The sequence below is a fragment of the Apus apus genome, chromosome 3, assembly GCF_020740795.1.
Source record: "Apus apus isolate bApuApu2 chromosome 3, bApuApu2.pri.cur, whole genome shotgun sequence".
Taxonomy (NCBI): domain Eukaryota; kingdom Metazoa; phylum Chordata; class Aves; order Apodiformes; family Apodidae; genus Apus; species Apus apus.
Window position 1 is genome coordinate 80,813,954 of NC_067284.1, and position 18,457 is coordinate 80,832,410.

An 18,457-nucleotide genomic window follows, 5' to 3' on the forward strand; every position below is an offset into this window, starting at 1 on the left:
TGACTTACAAATGCTCACATGACATGTTCAAAAAAGCCCATTCCTTTTGAGAATTGTTTTCTTTATAGTGAACTTCAGCTTACATGACACCTTTAGAATGCTACAACTGTAAACTTGAAATGGCACTTGAGACAAGAAGGGATTGTTTTGTGTCTTGCATGTATTTTATCAAAGGCAAAAACAGGATTGGCTTTGTTTGTATGATCTTCTGTCTTTTTAGTCAAAAACCTTAATGTAAAAATGTGTTGCTACTTCTTTAACTTGCTTTTATTTTATTGCCTGTAGATGACAGTATACATTTGTCTACACCGTTCTACAATTATCCTCTGATTCAGGGCTACTATACTAGTCATCGAAAGAAACTTGAGCATTTATCAAGGTGAGCCCTACGGGAAAACTCTAGAACATCTCCACTGCCAATTCAGAAGTGGAAGTGAATGGATTTTATATCAAGAGTTGTATTTGTTATGCTGAATGCATTTGCCAGCAGTACTCTTGACCTCAGTGATGCACGTGTTCTGTTGAGCTCAGAGGTTATTTTCCTGTGTTAAAATATTGATGTGTACCTCTGCTTAGTACCAGTTGTTGATATTGTAATTTTTTTTGTGGTGTACTTAATTCTTTGGCTAATCCATATAATTTGTTACTTCTGAAAAAGATCATGTGATTCAGGTAGCATCAGTCGTTTCGAGTTCACCAAACCATGGTGTGAGCAGAACAATTGTTCTGGATACAGAAGAAAGCAAGTTTTAAAAAAAAAAACACATCCCTTTTATTGACTAGTAACAGATGGTAATATTTTTATTGGCCTAAATCTCCTACTCCCAGGTACATTTGTATAATTTGGTAAGATAGTCAGAGTTGCAGGCAGTTGGCACACCTAGCACTCCACTGGCTATTGGGTAGAAGCCACTTCCTAATCTAAACTCTTTCTTGGACAGGTTTACTAGCATATGAGTGGTATGCCTTGGGTTAGGTGCTACTAGGTTTTTCTTTGGAAATTATACTGAAAACCAAATAAAGACCTAAAGAAGCTTAGGCTATGGTACCGTGAACAGGTGTTGCAAGATGGGTTAAGGTGGAACTTCAGTATATTAAGTATTGACTATGAAGTTCATCTTCTTTAGCTTGCTAGTCAAGTAACTTACAGGCTCGTGTTCTTTAGAAGAATGCAGCATCTAGTGTGCTATTCTTGCTTTTTATCTTCAGGAAATTAAAGACTAGCTTTACAGTAAGCAGAGGACATTGATGGACTTTTGAAGAGCGTAATTTTAAAAAGTTCAGCCATTTCTAAATGTAACTATATTTGTATAGAAATGTAAATATTGCTTAAGAGGATACTAAAATTTACCTGTATGCTCAGCTTACTGAAAGTTAACTTTTTCAGTAACAAAAGTGAGTTGCTGAGAATAAAATCTGAAATTTCCATTATGTTGTCTCACAACTGTGTATTGGAACCCTCTAATTTGAGGTGTTAGATTTGTGTTAAAGAACAGTCCTGGTATTTTGAAATGGCTTGTTTCCTCTCTTAGACAGTGGTTATTTCTGGAACTTAACTTTGTGTCCCCCTGCTTTGTACTACAACTAATACAACAAAAAAGAAAACCTGAAAGCTAAGAGTTCACTTCAACTTTTCCCTTAATAAATTTTGTTCATGTCTATTCCAAGTCACAATCACACCTTTTTATGTTTGTTACTTTCATTCATGGCAGCCTTTTTTTTTTTTACTGGAGGTCATCAGTTACACTGAGAGGCTGGAATTAGTGTTTTACTCTGTCCAAATTCTTCCTACCTTTTGTTCCAGAGGAAAATGGGATTCTGACTGCTTGATGATTGATGGAATGGTTTCCCAGTTAGGAGACCAAGTGGAGAAGTTGTGGCAGAGAGATGAAGGAGGAACTGGAAAATATCCACCTGCTAGTTTACATGTGAGTCTTAAGTTCATTTAAAACAACAAGAATCCCTCCAAACCCCACCCAAAAGGCAATGATTTATGAAAGATAAGTTCATTGGAAAATTTTAATTTTTCATTTTAGGCACTGCTGGATCTCTATTTGCTAGAAAGCATTGAAGAAAGCTACAAACATGCAATTGTATCCTTTCTAGTTATTTTTATTACACCTTTAGTAGATGCACATAATTGTTCTTACATGTTTCTCACCTGCATGTTTAATAACAGTTTTTTAATGCATGCTTCAATCACAATGCAAGTGAAAACAGTTTATGAGTGAAGTCACAAGAAGAAGCATTATTTTATTTCTTTGTACCGTGGATTTATTTTTTTGTTCATGTTTTGTTGCAGTCTTTTCTGAGGTAAGGAAACAGGTTTACTAAGAAATATGTTAAAGATAATATGACCCTTTAGTTTTTCTCATAATTTAGGCACAGTTTTTAATTTTTTTCAAGCACCTATATCTGAAGCAAATGGCTACTTGCTAGAATGGTGCACTAAAACATGCTGCTTCAGAGCAGAAGGATTTCTAACCAATACCTGATATTTGCTGAAATAATTGATTTTCCAGCACACCTAGGAGTGCTTTCTTTTGTTCTGTTAAAAATGCAGGCACACAGAATAATAAATAGGGAGAAACGTAATTGGGCAGAAACTTAATTTTTAGGCTGCTGAAATATACAGAATTGTTGTAGTTGTTTGTTGCCTATTGTGAGAAGGGAGCATAGAGAGCGAGGGGTTTTAAACCCAAGGCTGTCTTACTAGAACTTGTCCCTATAAACAGATGTCAGAAGGAGAAAATGACACTGCCAGTGACTGAACCCCTTACTGTTTTACATCCATTGATAATCATTTGCATCTAAGTTGTATTGTAAGAACACCATAATTTACATTGTTTTATGTACTCTGCAAATGAGGGGAAAAAATACAGCTGTACAATTTGTTTGCCTTAATAATTGAGCACTGGATGTTCAAATGGTTTGAATGTCCAACTGGTAGCTCCACTGACTAAAAATGGAGCCTGAGTTTGTAATGGAAGTTATCTAAAGTGAATGTTTCTGAATGCCTTTTGGAAACCAAAGACTGTTTCTTTCTGTTTTTTTATTTAGAATGCCATTTTGTTGTTAAGATCTTACTATATTTAAGTACAACAGCCTAAAAGGGCAAGACCAATACATTTGTATTTTCTGCTTCCTACCACTTTTATAGTCTTTTTTGATGTTAGTCTTATGATGTTTTTCTGGATTTAGTGGTGTAAATTTTTGAGCTTACAAATTTATTAGCCTTAATTAGATACTTGATATCAGACAATTTACTTGCTGCTGGATATCATGCATTCTGTTCCAAATAAAACAGAAACTTCAATTGACTCCTTCCCAACTGCCTTTGCTATCCCCTGGGGTCTTGTTAAGCTAATTCAAGGTTTTTGGCTTCTAGATCACAATGATTATGAAGTAAGTATGGTGCAATTTAGTTGGACATCCCTTGCAGTTCAAAGTTATAATCTATACAATGATTATAAAAACTTGGTGCTTAGCTAATAACAGGTGCTAAAACATTAGAGACTTTTTCGTAGTACTGCTGTGACATCTTCAGTAATAATGATGATTTCAAATTATCTTAATTACTGTGATGGGAAATAGATTACAACAAAGAAGAAATCAACTTTAATAATGCTTGATATTTGAATTTTTAAAGCCATCTCTTTAAATTGTCTTCAGCAGATCAGTTGAGTACTTCTCAAAATCAGTGTTGTTGGTACTTGAAGTATTAAAACTATAATCATAGCAGCAATATTTGAGTCGAAAGGCTGCAGAAGTGGCTTCTGAACCTAATTAATCTGTTTCTGATGCTGAAAGTTATTTGATTGTCATGTCAATATAATGTTTGTCTGGGAGAATAACTTCTTGAGTATTGTGTTTATAAAAAGCAGTGAGATTTGAATAACCTAGAAAAACATTACTTCTGTTAAAGAGACTTGGGTTTTTTTGTATGTGTAACTTAAGGGCTTTTATTTGCATGTCCTGTATCATGTACTTAATTAGCCATACAAGTTTATTTAATGTACATTCACCCTTACTTAAAAAGCTTTTGAATATTTTTGTTGCCTTCATGTATTTAACTGTTGTAATAAGCCTGATCTCTAACTTCTACAGAATGCACTGGCCCTGCTCTTTCATCCAGCTACAGTCAAGACTGTGTCATGGCAACACACCAGAATTATTCAATCCCTTATGTGCCAAGGAGAGCACAGACGAGCCCTCAGATACATACAGATGATGAAGCCATCAATGTCAAGCAGTAGTGAAGTGCAACTTTTCCTCACTGTGTTGTTGTCCAACAGGTAAAGAAACATATCCCACCATTTTGGCATTCAAATACTGTGAAAGGTGGCAAACAAGAATACAAATCACGATCCTCTGAATTTCCTTTAAACTCTGAATACAGTAACTTTGGGGCATCTTTTTGGTTATGCTATTAATATTCCTTTACATCTCTTAATTTTAGGTGCATGGTGGAGGCTTGGGGTCTGTTGCATCAACACACCACTAAGTTAAATGTAGAAGAGCTATTAAAACACATGTATGAAACATGTCAGGAGATGGGACTAATGGAAGACTTATTGAAGCTACCTTTCACAGCCACTGAACAAGTAAGTGTGGACAAGAGCAAGTCTTAGTTGTCTCTTTGAAAAGAGATGAGCCAGAACCATAAAAAATTTTGAAATGTGTCATTTCTCATAGGAGAGTTTGGAGAAGTTTTTACAGACCAGTGCTGGTGTTCAGAATCATGAATTTCTTTTAGTCCACTATCTGCAACGTTCCAACTATATCCCAGCATTACAGTTGAATCAGTCCATGAAGGTTAATCTTATGGTAAGCCTGAAAGAACTGTTGACTGTGCAAGTTTCTGTTAGAGATTACTTATGTTTTTTTGGTAGTACTCAACTAAAATCCTAGGAATTAGGAATACTATGAGTAAGTTTCTACACCTTAAGTTACAGCTGAACCTAGAATTTGAACACTATTTCACTACTCCAAAGCTAGTAGGTGAAGTTACAAAGTAAATGTTACAGACCACAGTTGACTCCACTGAAAATAGTTTCTTTGCATCTGAGGAATGAATAAATCTTTTCTCTCAGTCAGTCATAAAATTCAGTTATTCACATATGTGTGTTATTTATGGTTTAGATAATTGAAAGTTGTTTGTGTCCCTGCTTTCTGTGGAATGAAGAGTATGTTGTATGTCATCTTGCACACAACTTAATTTTTCTGGGTGAGAGCAGTCTGAATGCCAATCCACAGGTGAAACTTGCCTGGTGGTTTGGTTTTTTTATTATTTCCTCAAGTTATAGCATGCTCTGCAACTCCACAACTTTCATTTTACTGCATTTATGGCAGGAAATCATACCTCACTTCTGTTTCTCGAAGCAGCCAGGTTAAATTTCCTATCAAGTGAACTTTGCTTATGGGCCTGTGATGCATTTGCTGTTTTCTGGAACTGTAGTTTTCCAGGGAATTAAACTTATAAGGTGTTTTTGGAAGTTTCAGTTCCTGCATTTGAAATCTTTCATTCAGCCAGATGGTGGGTGTAGGTAGCTTTTTCTTACTTGTTTTAATGTTTACATCATTTTGTCAAAGGTAATTTGCAGTTGTCCTGTATATTTGTTCATCTTGGGCATTGGTGTTTCAGGAAAAAACAAGGAAAGACTGCGTTTTGTAAGCCATTTGAAAACTGCAGGTGATAACAAGTGTATCAGAATACGGTTCTGCAGAGCGCCAGAATGGTCGAGTTGTAGGCTTTGTTATTATTCTAGTCTTGCTTCCAGATTGCTAAAGATGCCAGGTGAAGTTGGTGTGTGCTGATGGGTAGAACTTGCTGCTGTTCTGTGCAGTGGCTGTGTTTTGGCCTATCCGTAGAGGCAATTTAGTCACTAATTAGACATAGCATAGATAGTTCTGTGCAGAGAAACACTTTTTGTGGTTAAACTTTTTGTGGTTAACTTTTTGCCTTAAACTTCTCATTCTTCAGAATGATCGTGATCCTCGCTTGAAAGAGCGAGCAGTTGCCAGAAACTCTATATTAGACCACTATGGCAAGATCCTCCCTAGGGTTCAAAGGAAGCTGGCTGCAGAGAGAGCCAAGCCTTACCATTTGCCTTCATCCGTCTTGAGAGAAGGTAATTTTTTGGGGGGGTAATACAATGAAAAACTAACCGTCACTTTGAAGACACAAAGTTGATATTTTTTCTCTCTTGCTTTACAGTCACAAGACCAAAGCCATTATCAACAGTAACAAAACAAGCTAGTGCTGGAAATGTGAATACAAGAGCAACTTTCATCAGTAATGTATTGTCCAAAATTGGAGAAGTATGGGTAGGAAATGAGCAGAAAACCAGTTTCTCACGACATGATAGGTAAGCAGCCTTCTAACAAAGTTTTGTCTTGAGTTATGTGTTTGGAGAAAGAAAAAAATCCATGTGAATTATGTTAGTGTTTTGGAAGGAAGGTGCACCTGAATAAAGCTTTGTTTGGCTTTTTTGTGTATTCAGTATAGAATTTAAGAATCAAGACATCATCAGCAATATATGAAGAGGGAAGTTGTCTGCTATGATAATCTTATTTATGGAAACACATATATTTATATGACAGTAAATGTGTTGACAGTGTTTAAGATAGTTGAAACTAGAACTGTGATGACTGTCAAATTACTGGTGTGTGGATTTTGATAGGCTTGATTGTGCATTTTACCACTTTCCAGTTTCTGCCTGTTCTCTTCCTTTTTTTACTTAAAAATAGACAGAATGGTAGGGAGTGGAAAGGAGTCTAGTAGTTGTCTGATTATTTAGCTGCAGCTGGTATGGGCAAATAAACTTTGGACTTCAGGGGGATGAAAATCAGTTATGTTTTCCTTTTAATTCTAGCCCGAGAACTGCAGAGCCACCAGTTATAAGGCATCCTCTCCCTGATGCAGAGTTATGTGATGCATTTGTTGGGACACCAGTTACAAAATTCTCACGGAAATGTTCCAGGTATAGTAGATCTATGGAATTAATACTTCAAAAAGGTTCTTGCTTCTCGTGTATGTGTGTATGCTTTGAAAACACTTTCTGTGTTTTCAAATTGTTCTGTTTGCATTTAGTTTTTATCTGTTGAAGAAAAGCTCAACTTAGGAAAACAACTAATTAAATGGTCACAGCATTGGAAATGTAGATGAGTCTTCTTCTGGCATGAGAATTCCATCACTTGTGTAACTTAAAATTGGATTACTTACGCCTCAGAGGCAATGATTTGGGAAATTAAGTAGGCAGTAGTAAAGTAGGCAATGTAAAGAACTAATTAAAGAACAGAAAAAGCCTGTCACTTTCTCGAGGGCCTGATACATCACCTGAGCAGGGAAGGTTCACCTGTATTTTGTGTTCATTGAATGTTTTTCGTATGTTTCTCCTCAGATTTCTTGAGTGAAGCATGATTTTTTTCCATGTATCTATTTTCATATTTTAATTGTGTGTCTTAACAGATTGCTGGATTTGGTGGTTCGTCCTGTTCCTTCATGTTCTGCGCAGGATAATGGCTGGCAGTCACCTTGCAGAGCTTCTACTTCATTCATGGCATCCAGCCCACTAAAATCATACACGCATGGTTCCATGTCACAAAAGAATTTTTCAGGAGCATCAGAGCTGAATTTACTAGAAACTCCTCTTGTAGTTAAGGTTTGTATTTAAAAAACAGTAACAACCGGTCAAACCAAAAGCCTGTAAACTTTGTTTAGAACGAAAGCACCGAAGTATTTATCGCAAATGCTGTTGGATTCAAATTGTGGAATGTTGTCAGTATGTGTGCGGTTATTGTCTACACAGTTCTTTTGGAAGCAGTGCGTTTGGGAACAGTCTTGAAGAGGGAAAGTTTAGTTCTGCCTTCATTGTGGTATGCATGTGGTCCCTTAGCTTTGTGAATTACACCTGGTTTTATTGCATGGAAAGAACTAAGTGAAGATTGGACTTTTCACCATGCCTAGATACTTTAAGATGCAATTTGTAGCTTCACCGTCTCATTATTTAAGTGCTCAATATGTCTACATAGTTAGACTTGCATACCTACAAGCAAGACATATATGCTTCAGCTTCCTAGTCAGGTGAATGACAGTCTCTGTCAAATTTAGTGATGCTTTTTTGCAGTAATATTAGTTATTAATTGTTTGTGTTAAAACTGTATTTCCGTTCACTGCTGTCAAGCCCTTATCATGCATGGAAATAACACTTGTATCTTCTTGGTACTGATCTTTTTGCCTTTGCCTAGGTTGGACAAAGTAGTTACGACCTTTCTGAATTACAACCTTTTTCTTACTATTAAATTATATCTGTATCATTAAGCTAGTTTCATTATCCTCGTTTTAAACCCTTTTGGTACTGTGAAATCTTTTTTGAGCTAAGAAGAGCTGAACACTTCTGGATGAAGATGTGTAGGTATTTTACAGCAGTGTCACTTGATACAGTCTAGTGCCCAGATTGATGAATTAGTGAAAAAATAAGCCATTTTCCATGGCAGTGTTTTCAGTCCCTGTCTCCAGGGTGACCTTTGTTGCATGCCTTTTAGAAGAGCAGTGCAGAAATTGCAAAACTTACTGGGATGGGAGGTAAAATAGCAGTCAACAAGATGCCATATCCTCATTTCTTCAGGAAATTAATTTGAAAACAGCATTTTCTGTTGACATTACAAAAAAAAAAAAAAAGATGGTAGAAACATGAAGAGCATTGTTTTTTTATTACTAAGGTTTTCATGCCTTTGGAAAAAGAGCAGTGCAGAGGCAAACCTCTGTCCTCTCTGCTGGTACAGACTCATTTTGTAATTTAAACGAACACTTGTGATAAGTGAGGTCTTCAGTTTTGAAGTTTTAACTGGTTTTAAAGTAAATGGTTTTATTTCTTTTCCTAGAGGGCTAAAGTTTTGGCCACATCTGCTGGTTTTCCTGGGTTTACTCCTCAGTCTATTCTCAGATCCAGCCTTCGCACCACACCCCTGGCAACTCCCTCTGCATCTCCAGGCCGATCAGTTACTCCTCCTCTACGAGCAAAGGAACCTAGAATATCTTTCAGAGAAGAAAACTCACGTGCAAAATGGACTGCTGGGGTAAGCTGAGCTGTAGTTAGTGATTTTTACAGTTAAAGACTTTATAGACTGTGATTTGTTTGATTTTGGTTTTCTTAAAGTTTGCCAAAGCTTCTATTGAGACTTGGAATTGCAAATCAGAATGGCAGGTTTTAATTTGGTTCTTGAAAACACAGTAGTGATCCCAGTGAACAGCCTTGAGATGACAGTCAGTATAAGCAGGCACTTCCAAGACCCACTGCATCTTAGTTCTCCAAGGTCATGGAAATTCAATGAGTAGTCAAAAGTGTCATTAATTTTCACACTCAGCTTAAAAAGCTAAGCTAGTGTTTAAGGTGATAGTTGTAAATTGTAGTTTGCTCTTTATTATTATTGCTTTGACAAAAAGTATATACAGATAATTGATTGGAAACTTTTTTTAATTAAGGTAACAGAAGATGATAAAGCACTATCTGGAGCTTCATCTGAGCATCATCATGGAGTGGTGGAGGGTGCTTGGTTTGAAAGTAGAGATAAACCAGCTCTTTTTACTCTGAGCAATCCTGAGGATGATCATGCTGAAATGGAAGAGTCTGCAGAAAGCATACCTGGAGATGGCTTGGAGAAAATTGATGTCAGCAATGAAAACAGTAACTTCTCTGCTAGGTCAGACCAAACTACTTTGGAGTATCATGATGCAAAATCACCTGGTGATTTTGAAGATGATGTCATCTTTATAGCTGCTAAACCAGCTAATTCTTCTACTGAAGAAGCTGCCGATTTTCAAGAATCAGAGAAGGAAGAAGACGGTGAAATGTCTGAAGATAAACCTTTCCAGTTGGAACAACCAGATTCATCAGAGCTAAGAGAAGCTGGTGTGTTTCATATACATATGATAACCTAAGTTTTTAAAGTTCTCAGATGTCTCCAAAAGGTTAAATTGGTGATGTGTGCAGCAGTTAATGATGAGCGTTCACAAATGTCCCAGGCACTTCCTTGTCCTAGGCTTTTAAAATTGCCACTGTGTTTTGAGCCCTCTTCTACGTGTCCTGGACATTATTAATGTATACTGCTTTTGGCTGGCAGTTCTTGTGTAATAACAGCTGAGAGGCAGCAGTGATTGGTAAATATTTTGAGAGGGGTACAAGTTGAAATGAGGCCTCTGGTTATGTTTTAGGGGTGCTTCTGTAGGCTGCCAATTTTTTTGCAGCAAGTTTAGTGGAAGTCATACTTTGACTAGATAGATTGTTTATTTTTCTTAACCACCTCCTTAGTGCTCAGTTAAATAGCTTTCTTCTGGAAGTGAGTCTGCTTTTGTATCTGCTTCTCATTACAGCTATGCTTGCTCATTTTGCTGTCTGAACAGTTCGTGCAACCTTTTCCAAACCTATTTCAGTTGGTCCTTGGTAATTCAGCTCAATTCCAGCCAGTCCAGCTGTTGAGCATGTGTTCGTATGAGCAGGTCTGCTGGCAGATTAGAAGAGATGTAACTCACTAGCTGGTGAGTGGTGATCAAGAGCTGGGAATGGAAGTAGTACAGGAATGGGGAGAAGATGTGCCAAGACAGCTACAGTCAGTATTTGGCAAATAGAGCTTAATCCATTCAGTTCCTCAGCTCCTTTTTAAATAACAGGAGTACCCAGATACAGACTCCATATACATGGGTAAAAGGGGTTCTCCAGATCTGAGTGTTTCTACTAAGACAGGCCAAAACATTTGCCAGTCCTATTATAGTTGTCTTGTATTTGGGCAAGAAATCAAAAGTACTTTTCATTAAAAATCATCATGAGGTACTAACCATTAAATAATCTCATAAAGAAGCTTTGTCATTGCTGACTATGGTACAAACAGTTCTGTACAATTCCAGTACTCTGGAAGCGTTAGAAGGCAGCCAGTATAGCTCTTGTTTGGCCTGACGTAGCAAGATTATCCCAGTCCTGCCTGCTGTCTGCAAAGGGAAGTTCTGGATCTGGAGGGACCAGATGGCAGAAACAAAGAAGAAAAGGAGGATGTTTCTCAAGTTCATTCTGTTGAGATAAAAACAAGGTAGCAAGCAGTTGGGTTTCAACACCACCAGTCAATCACTAGAGAAAATAACAAAACCTTAGATGCATTCTTGTAGAAGAGGGAAAATGGAGTAAAGAAAGGAAGGAAGCATTGCTGGAGTGAAATGAATACACAAAGAGAAATAAGAAAACTTGCTACCCAGTTTTAAGAAGGAGGTGTGTTCTCTCGAGTTGCTATGTATTTGGTCTATAACATAAAAAGTTTAGTTTGCAAACAGTATCAGTGGTCATTTTGTTGACTGAAATTATGCATCAGAGTTCTTGTTTTACTGGAAAGAATCCTTTGCAGTTGAAGTCCTAGTAGCACAATTTTGTTAGATCACTCTGCTAGTTAAATGCATAAAGGCTGACTTTGAAGTCATATGAGCATTTTAAAAGAAATTATGTTATGTGCAACTGGACAGTCATCCATCTGTTTTTGTAGGATTTGTGGAAGAATCAAATGTGGAAAGTCTTACCCTTCCTGAGGATGGTAAAGTGGTGTTTAAAGCTGCAGAGCCTGCTCCTCCTTTTGGGACTGCAAGTGAAGGGTAAGTTTATAAAATAGATACATCTTTGGGTTCACACAACATGTAATTGCAGGCTTTCCTGTGGTTGAAACCTGTAAGTTTGGCCTGGCATTGGTTCTTCCTTATGTTCTGAAATATAACTGCTTTTCCTTTCTGTCTGTGAACAGAACTGATTTGGCATGAATGTAAATCCAATTGACTAGCTGTCAGTTTGAGCCCTTTTTTCTCAAGTCATTTCAGACTCAGGTACTATAAAAAAGACTTAATTCAACAGCCTATATAAAACTTCTACAGTTTGAGGGTTACTAAGCAGATGCTGTGAACATAAGCCCTGCTTTAGTCTGACAATTGTGTAGCTACAAGTTACACCTGAGATTCCTGTAACTTTAGCATGTTTATTTTGTGGTTTGAATGCTTTCCAGCAGTATCTTAGACAGTTTCTGGTTTCTGCCTGTACCAAATTAACATGTTTATGGAAAGGGAATCAGTTTTCTCGCCAGATACTTAAAAGCTGCAACTGCTTAGTGATCAAGAGATACTGTTAGCAATGAAGTATCCCTTGATTTCAACTGGTATTTTACAGTGGTACAAACTGTTGTTCAGTGTGTTATAAACCTCCAATAAAGCAGTTGCACTCTTTCTTCGGAAGACAAATAATAGAGCATTCTTTAATACAGCTCTGTTGTTGTGTTGTTATCTAGTGTTAGCTGGGAAGAGTGTTAAGTGCTTGATTCGTTGCATAAAATGCATCATGAAGTGAAGGTAGATGTGTCAGTAAAGGGATTCTGAATTTTTCTTAATTGTTTCTATGTTGAAACTTTAAGATTTTACAGTGAGAAAGTTATTTGTAAAGGTCTTCTAGTTTTGAAGCTTTATGATTAATTTCTCTCTTTCTGTTCATGAAGTGAAACAAACCACCAGGAGTCCAGAATGTCGTCTTCATCTGAAGAAAAAGCCATACCAGTTGCAACAAATCCACAACTTCCTGAATTCCCAGGGGAGGAAGATAAATGTATGTACACTATGTTGGAATTATGTGTGACCTCCTGAAGTAAAATGTAGTTTGCTAAACCCTACAGGTGTCTCAGATAGAAGCAGTACTAGCACGTTGCTGGTAATTTTCATTAAGCTGTAGAGACTACCCTCTCAAAGAAATTCCGTGGAGAAAATGCATAGTTAATGTTCCCATTCTTGGTAAAGATACTGGTGAGAAATGGTAGTGTTGAAAACATTAGAAGGAGACATCAATGTTTGTTTTAATGTTATACAACACTACTAATTTATGTGCTTCGAGGTTTCTGCTTGAGTTACTGCTGTAAAAGTTGATGCATTCTCAGTATTCGGGCTATGAAAAAGAACTAGCTATGTGTGTCCCTTTCCAACCACCCTTTTCGCTGGTGTTCTTTTTCTCTTACAGATTTGCCAGCTGATTTTTCCCCTCCGTCTTTTTTTTCGTACTTTTTGTTTTTTACTTGTGAATCTGCCTGATAGACCAGATAGTTCTGGCTTCTAGTTTTTGGAAAAAGCCTGATGTATGTGGCAGGATGGAGAACTCAATTGTTGGCTTCTGCTCCCTCTGTTAATTTCTGTCACTTAAACCTGGGTCATTTATATAGCAGTTAAATTTTATAAATCTCTTCCAGCTGTGGTAAGTCTCCTTGACAGTGAGGATGTGGTCAGGACTCGTTCAGAAAACGGCCCTGAGGGGAAGTGTGTGGATTTACGTAAAGAACATAACCTAGAAGGAGATGAAGTGGAAGAAAATGTTGCTTTTCCACAGGAAGAAATAATTGTTTCCAGTAGTTTTCCTAAAACACAGGAAAGTAATGTAAGTAAACTGTTTTCCCATTTTCTACAAAATAAGAAAATATTTTGCAAATTGAGGACAGTTCTGTCCTACTGACAAGTAGAAGGCACAGAAAAAAGCCTCAGCTTCTTTCGCTGATTAACATGAGTTAAAACCTCATTCTGTAAGGGCAGATACATTTATCTCCTGTGCGTTTTCTGTACCTATAACACAGAATAAAACCTGTCAAGACTTGGCCTTTTGAGAGCTGCCTACTGGAAAAAAAACCAAAACAATCTAAACTATTTTTTAAAATAACCGTGAATTAACTTGGTTTGCTAGAACTGAAATGTTTCTTACTTGACTTGAAAAAAAAAATCAGTATTTTTAATGTTAAAGACAGTAAGAAATGCTGGGTAGTGCATCTTTTCGATACTGAAGGCCATTTACCAAATGGCTGAATGATGTGGGGACCAAACTCGTTTCAGGATCATTTAGGTGCTTAGATCCTTTCCTGTTTGTTTCTTGTTAACATAAACAGAATTCCCAGTAATGAATTAATTTCACCATCAAGATATTGCCAGCTACCTTCTGTTCTTTTGTAAAAAAAAGGGGTTTATTTTGTTTGAGCATGCGAGCATTGTAAAATGTGAATTTTAAAAGGTTGTTCACATGGACTGAAAATTAGAACTACAGTTCTCTACTTGTCCCATGTTTTTCCCCGTTGTGCTTGCTTCTGCTGGGGCTGAGGGGTCATATGGATTCATTGTGGATGTCCTCAAAGTATCACGTAGACTATACTGTAGGGTTCCTATAGGATTATAATGACAGGAATTAATAATATTCAGAGTGAAATACAAGCTGAAAGGTAGGTGGACCACAAATAGATTGGTCTTAAGTAACAGAAAATGCTTTTCAGTGTCCCAGATTTCAGATGAAGTTTAGTCACTTGTTCAGCTCGTCTCAGCTTTGGGATTTTGGGAACATTATAGAGAAGATAGTTATAGTCTTGTGAATAAATCATTTATGGAAGTAAATGGAAAATTTGTTATGGGAAGACGAGAGTAGGTACATGAGATTGCCACAAAGCTTCTGCAGTCATTCATGTAGCAGTACATTGAAGGTTTCTCTGATTTGATTATAACTGGTTGTCATGGTTTAACTAAACTCAGCCAGCAACTTAGTGCCATGCTTGCTTACTCCTCCCCCCAGTGGGGGAGAGAATCAGAAAAGTAAAAGTGGGAAAACTGATGGGTTGATGAAATAAAGAGAGTTAAAGCAAAAACTAGGCACATAAGTAAAGTAAGGAATCCATTCACTATTTCCCATCAGCGGGCAGGTGTTCAGCCATCTCTAGGCATTGTGCATAATGGTTACTTGGGGAGAAAATCACAATCATGCTGAATGTGTGTGTGTCCCCTTCCTTCTTCTTCCCCCAGCTTTACGTGCTGAGCATGACATCATATGGTACAGAATATCCCTCTGGTCAGTTTGGGTCAGCTGTCCTAGCTGTGTCCCTTCACAACATCTTGTGCACCCCGAGCCTTTTTGCTGTTGGGGTGGTGTGAGAGGCAGAAAAGGCCTTGACTGTGTAAACATGACTCAGCAGTAACAAAAACATCTCTGCGTTATCAGCACTGTTCTCAGCACAGATCCTTTGTCTATCCCCATACCAGCTTCTATGAAGAAATTTAACTCTGTCCCAGCCAAAACTAGTACACTGGTTCTTGCTGATTTATATGTAAACATCTCTTTTTGCTTTGTCTGCCTTCATTGAATTTAGGACAAACTACTTACTCCTTTCTTGTTTGCAAATTTGTAAGTGTAACAGGAAAGTTTCTGCAGACCAGTATTTCTTGAATTCAGTTTTGAAGCGTGGCATGTTGCTATAATGGGATGCTTTAGCAACTTTTAACTAGGCAGGAGGCAAGAAAATAGACAAATTCTATGGAGGCTGTTGTTGAGGAGCTGCTTCTGCCAACATTAGCTGGCATGGGAACTTGGAGGTTTGGGCAAAGGTCTTTAAACATTGATTGAATGATCTTGACCATCTGACTCACCTGAAATACATAATGGATACTCTTTGCTCCAACATAAAAGTTTGAGTATCTCATGTGGATCTAGAAGGAAATGAGATGGAGGTATTCAGGATATATGTGTTGTCTCATGCAATCCAAGTGATTCTTTAAAGTGCAGCATTGAGTTGTTGGATGTGATGCTTGGCCAGTTTGACTTAGTGTTGCTGTCACAACTCTCATGACTGAAACTTTAAATTTTGGGGACATAATTATATTTTACCCTGTTAGATACAGAATCAGTTACTCTGTGGATTTGTAGTCAGTCCAGAAAGTACTGCAGTGTGATGATTTGTGCCAGTTGTGTTTACAGCTTGTATAGTTAAACTGCTCACTTTGTTGGCGGGTGATGGCAAATTGTTAGTCATGAAGAGAAATACCAGAAATGGAATATGTGAGTCCATACACCGCATACTCTGTTCTCTGTCCCTTTAACACATCAACGTTTATCTGCAGTAGTGAGTGCATTGTATGTTTCTAGCATTACATTCAGTGGTGATCTAAAAGGAAAAGCAGCATTTCACTGTCCTCAGTTTCATGTATCTCCATTTGTTTGAAGCTAGTCTGTCTGGTAATTAATAGTGTATTAACAGACCTTTTTTTAACTTCAGGTTACTGAAGATAATGCGGTTAAGGCACAAACCTCAGAAGAAGCACCTGAAGCATCACCGTATAGTGAACTACATGCATCAGGAAATTTTCAATACAGCTATGATACTATAGAGCAACGGTTTGCATGTGATTTGCCTGAGAATAGAGATGGTGAATGTGATGCAGCTGAGGGAGATGGAGAGCTTTTTATATCTCAGAGTAATTTTACTCTAGTCTTGGAAGGAGAAGAAGGTGAAGCGGAGATGGAAGACTCTACAGCAGTAGATGCTTCTAAACCAGCTGGCACTACAACAGAGGAAAAGCCTGTGAACAACTTAGGAAATACAGAAAACCAAGAACATGTTACAAATTCAGTGTGCACTGTAACTAGTGATCAGGAATCTCAAAATATTGCAGAGTCACTCCCATATGTGCCTGAACCCATTAAGGTAGCTATTGCTGAGAACTTACTGGATGTAATCAAAGACACAAGAAGTAAAGAATTTACATCTGAAGTCGTAGAACAGTCTATTCATGAAACCATAGGTAAAAAAGTAACTAGATTCCAGAAGGCAAGAACTCCCTTAACAACTGTGCCAGAAGAAGTGGAAGATGAAACCAGTAGACATCAAGTAGAGCGTGTTGTCACTCCTAGAACACGCACAAGGGGACAACTGAGTAGAAGTCTAAGTATTCCATTGGCAGATGAGGAGCAACTACTGAAGAAAGACAAACCAGTTCTGTTTGCACTGTCTCCTAGGAGAAGTACCAGGCGTACAAAAGAAGCATCTGAGACTTCTAGTCTTCAAACAGCAGAAAATGCTCAAGATGAGCAAACACCTGTGGTGCCTGTTACTCCAAGAAGAGGTAGGAAGCCTAAGCAGACTAATTCAGAAAAAGTAGAAAGCAGCCATTCTGATGTACAAACATTGTCCATCGGTAAGCAGTCCATAGCAAATACTCCAAGAAGAGGATTAAGAAGAATAAAGGAAACTGTATCGGAACTCCTGGAAGAGGCTAATGAAGAAACTTCTCTTGCTGAAGGTAGCCTTATTGCTTCTGCTACTTCCAAAAGGACTAGAGGAGGAAAAAGTTCATCAGGAGGTCAAGAAACTGGCCAGATTGATCATAAGCTAAAACCAGCAGTTAGTCCCAGCAGAAGTGCAAGAAAACTAAAAAACATCAATTTACAGTTTACTGAAAAGGTTGTCAAGGATCAAGAGGTGCAGCCTAGTGACCAACTCCTTTCACCTATGCCAACTAGAAGAGGCAGAAGAAGAAAGATTAGTTTATCTGAAGTTTCAGAAATTTCTGACCTTGATCTGTCTAAATCATTGCCACCTCAAACAGAATTTAAACTTCCTGTCACTCCTAGAAGAAGTGCTAGGAAGGCAGCACAAAACCTCTTGGCAGACACAGGATCTCTCTCTACTCAGGAGGACACACATCCAGGTGAGAAAGTTGAAACCCTTGATACTCCTAGGAGAAGAGGAAGAAGAGTTACACATACTAAATCGGAAACAACAGATACTCAAGAGCTAACACCTGCACAGCCAAAGGAGGAACCAACTACACCCAGGACTACAGTAAGGACAGGGCGTCGGGGCAGAAAGAGACGACCAGTATTGGAAGATGACACAGGGCAGGAGGCCTTCCCACAAGGACCTGATGGCAGCACTTTGCTGCTTGAAGACATAAACCCATCAGGACATGATGAAGCATCCAAAACAGATCGTGTTACAAGAACAAGATCTCGCAATACTGCCATGCATCAGAAAGTGTCTGTTGAGGAAAGTGAGGCCTTCCTTTTCTCTCCTCCTCTCATGAAGCTGACAAAGAAATTTAAAGGTAGGTGCACTATCTGTGTCTACATTAAAAAAATAAGGCATATTGCTGTTTTGTAAAACACAGAGAACAGACTGAGGATGGCTTTGAGTGTTGGGAAGAACATAACCATACAAAATTTTGGGAAGAGGCAGTTCATCTTTTTTTCTGAACTCTACTTGACTGACTGGCTAGTTGTGGTGGAAACACAAGGAGGCTGATAATTTCTGTCATTAGCTTAATTTCAATCAGTTGTGAAAACTGGAGGGTATCGTAATAGGTGATTGCCATCCCTCCTCCATGGCACAGAAACAAAGGAGACACGGTTCCAGATGATGTTCAGTTTTTAACTTGTAATGGACTGCATCTTGCAAGAAATGATACAGCTGTTTAATTCTGGGATTGTTTTTCATGAACATACGCTTTGTCAAGTTCCAGTTGCATAGAGTTCTTTTTAGTAGACTACTTGATAAAAAATCTTTCTAAGATGTGTAGGGACCATTGATACTTCTTGAACACAGATTTTTTGATTATGTAAGTGCAGGTAAAATCACTACACAGGCTTAT

The 18,457-nt window shown here is 37.9% G+C and overlaps 1 protein-coding gene across 2 annotated transcripts in view; it reads left to right on the forward strand.

Moving 5' to 3' along the window:
- Positions 1 to 18,457, forward strand: part of AHCTF1 (AT-hook containing transcription factor 1) — a 45,394-nt gene that overhangs the window by 24,936 nt on the left and 2,001 nt on the right. For both annotated transcript variants that reach the window (XM_051614022.1, XM_051614021.1), the window contains exons 17-33: positions 286 to 379; positions 1,805 to 1,928; positions 2,037 to 2,093; positions 3,259 to 3,405; positions 4,108 to 4,295; positions 4,460 to 4,604; positions 4,696 to 4,827; positions 5,984 to 6,131; positions 6,218 to 6,368; positions 6,876 to 6,983; positions 7,472 to 7,664; positions 8,887 to 9,081; positions 9,488 to 9,914; positions 11,530 to 11,635; positions 12,520 to 12,626; positions 13,258 to 13,442; positions 16,087 to 17,914. In XM_051614022.1, the coding sequence (XP_051469982.1) occupies positions 286 to 379; positions 1,805 to 1,928; positions 2,037 to 2,093; positions 3,259 to 3,405; positions 4,108 to 4,295; positions 4,460 to 4,604; positions 4,696 to 4,827; positions 5,984 to 6,131; positions 6,218 to 6,368; positions 6,876 to 6,983; positions 7,472 to 7,664; positions 8,887 to 9,081; positions 9,488 to 9,914; positions 11,530 to 11,635; positions 12,520 to 12,626; positions 13,258 to 13,442; positions 16,087 to 17,914 (4,335 nt within the window). The remainder of the gene's footprint in view (positions 1 to 285; positions 380 to 1,804; positions 1,929 to 2,036; positions 2,094 to 3,258; positions 3,406 to 4,107; positions 4,296 to 4,459; positions 4,605 to 4,695; positions 4,828 to 5,983; positions 6,132 to 6,217; positions 6,369 to 6,875; positions 6,984 to 7,471; positions 7,665 to 8,886; positions 9,082 to 9,487; positions 9,915 to 11,529; positions 11,636 to 12,519; positions 12,627 to 13,257; positions 13,443 to 16,086; positions 17,915 to 18,457) is intronic.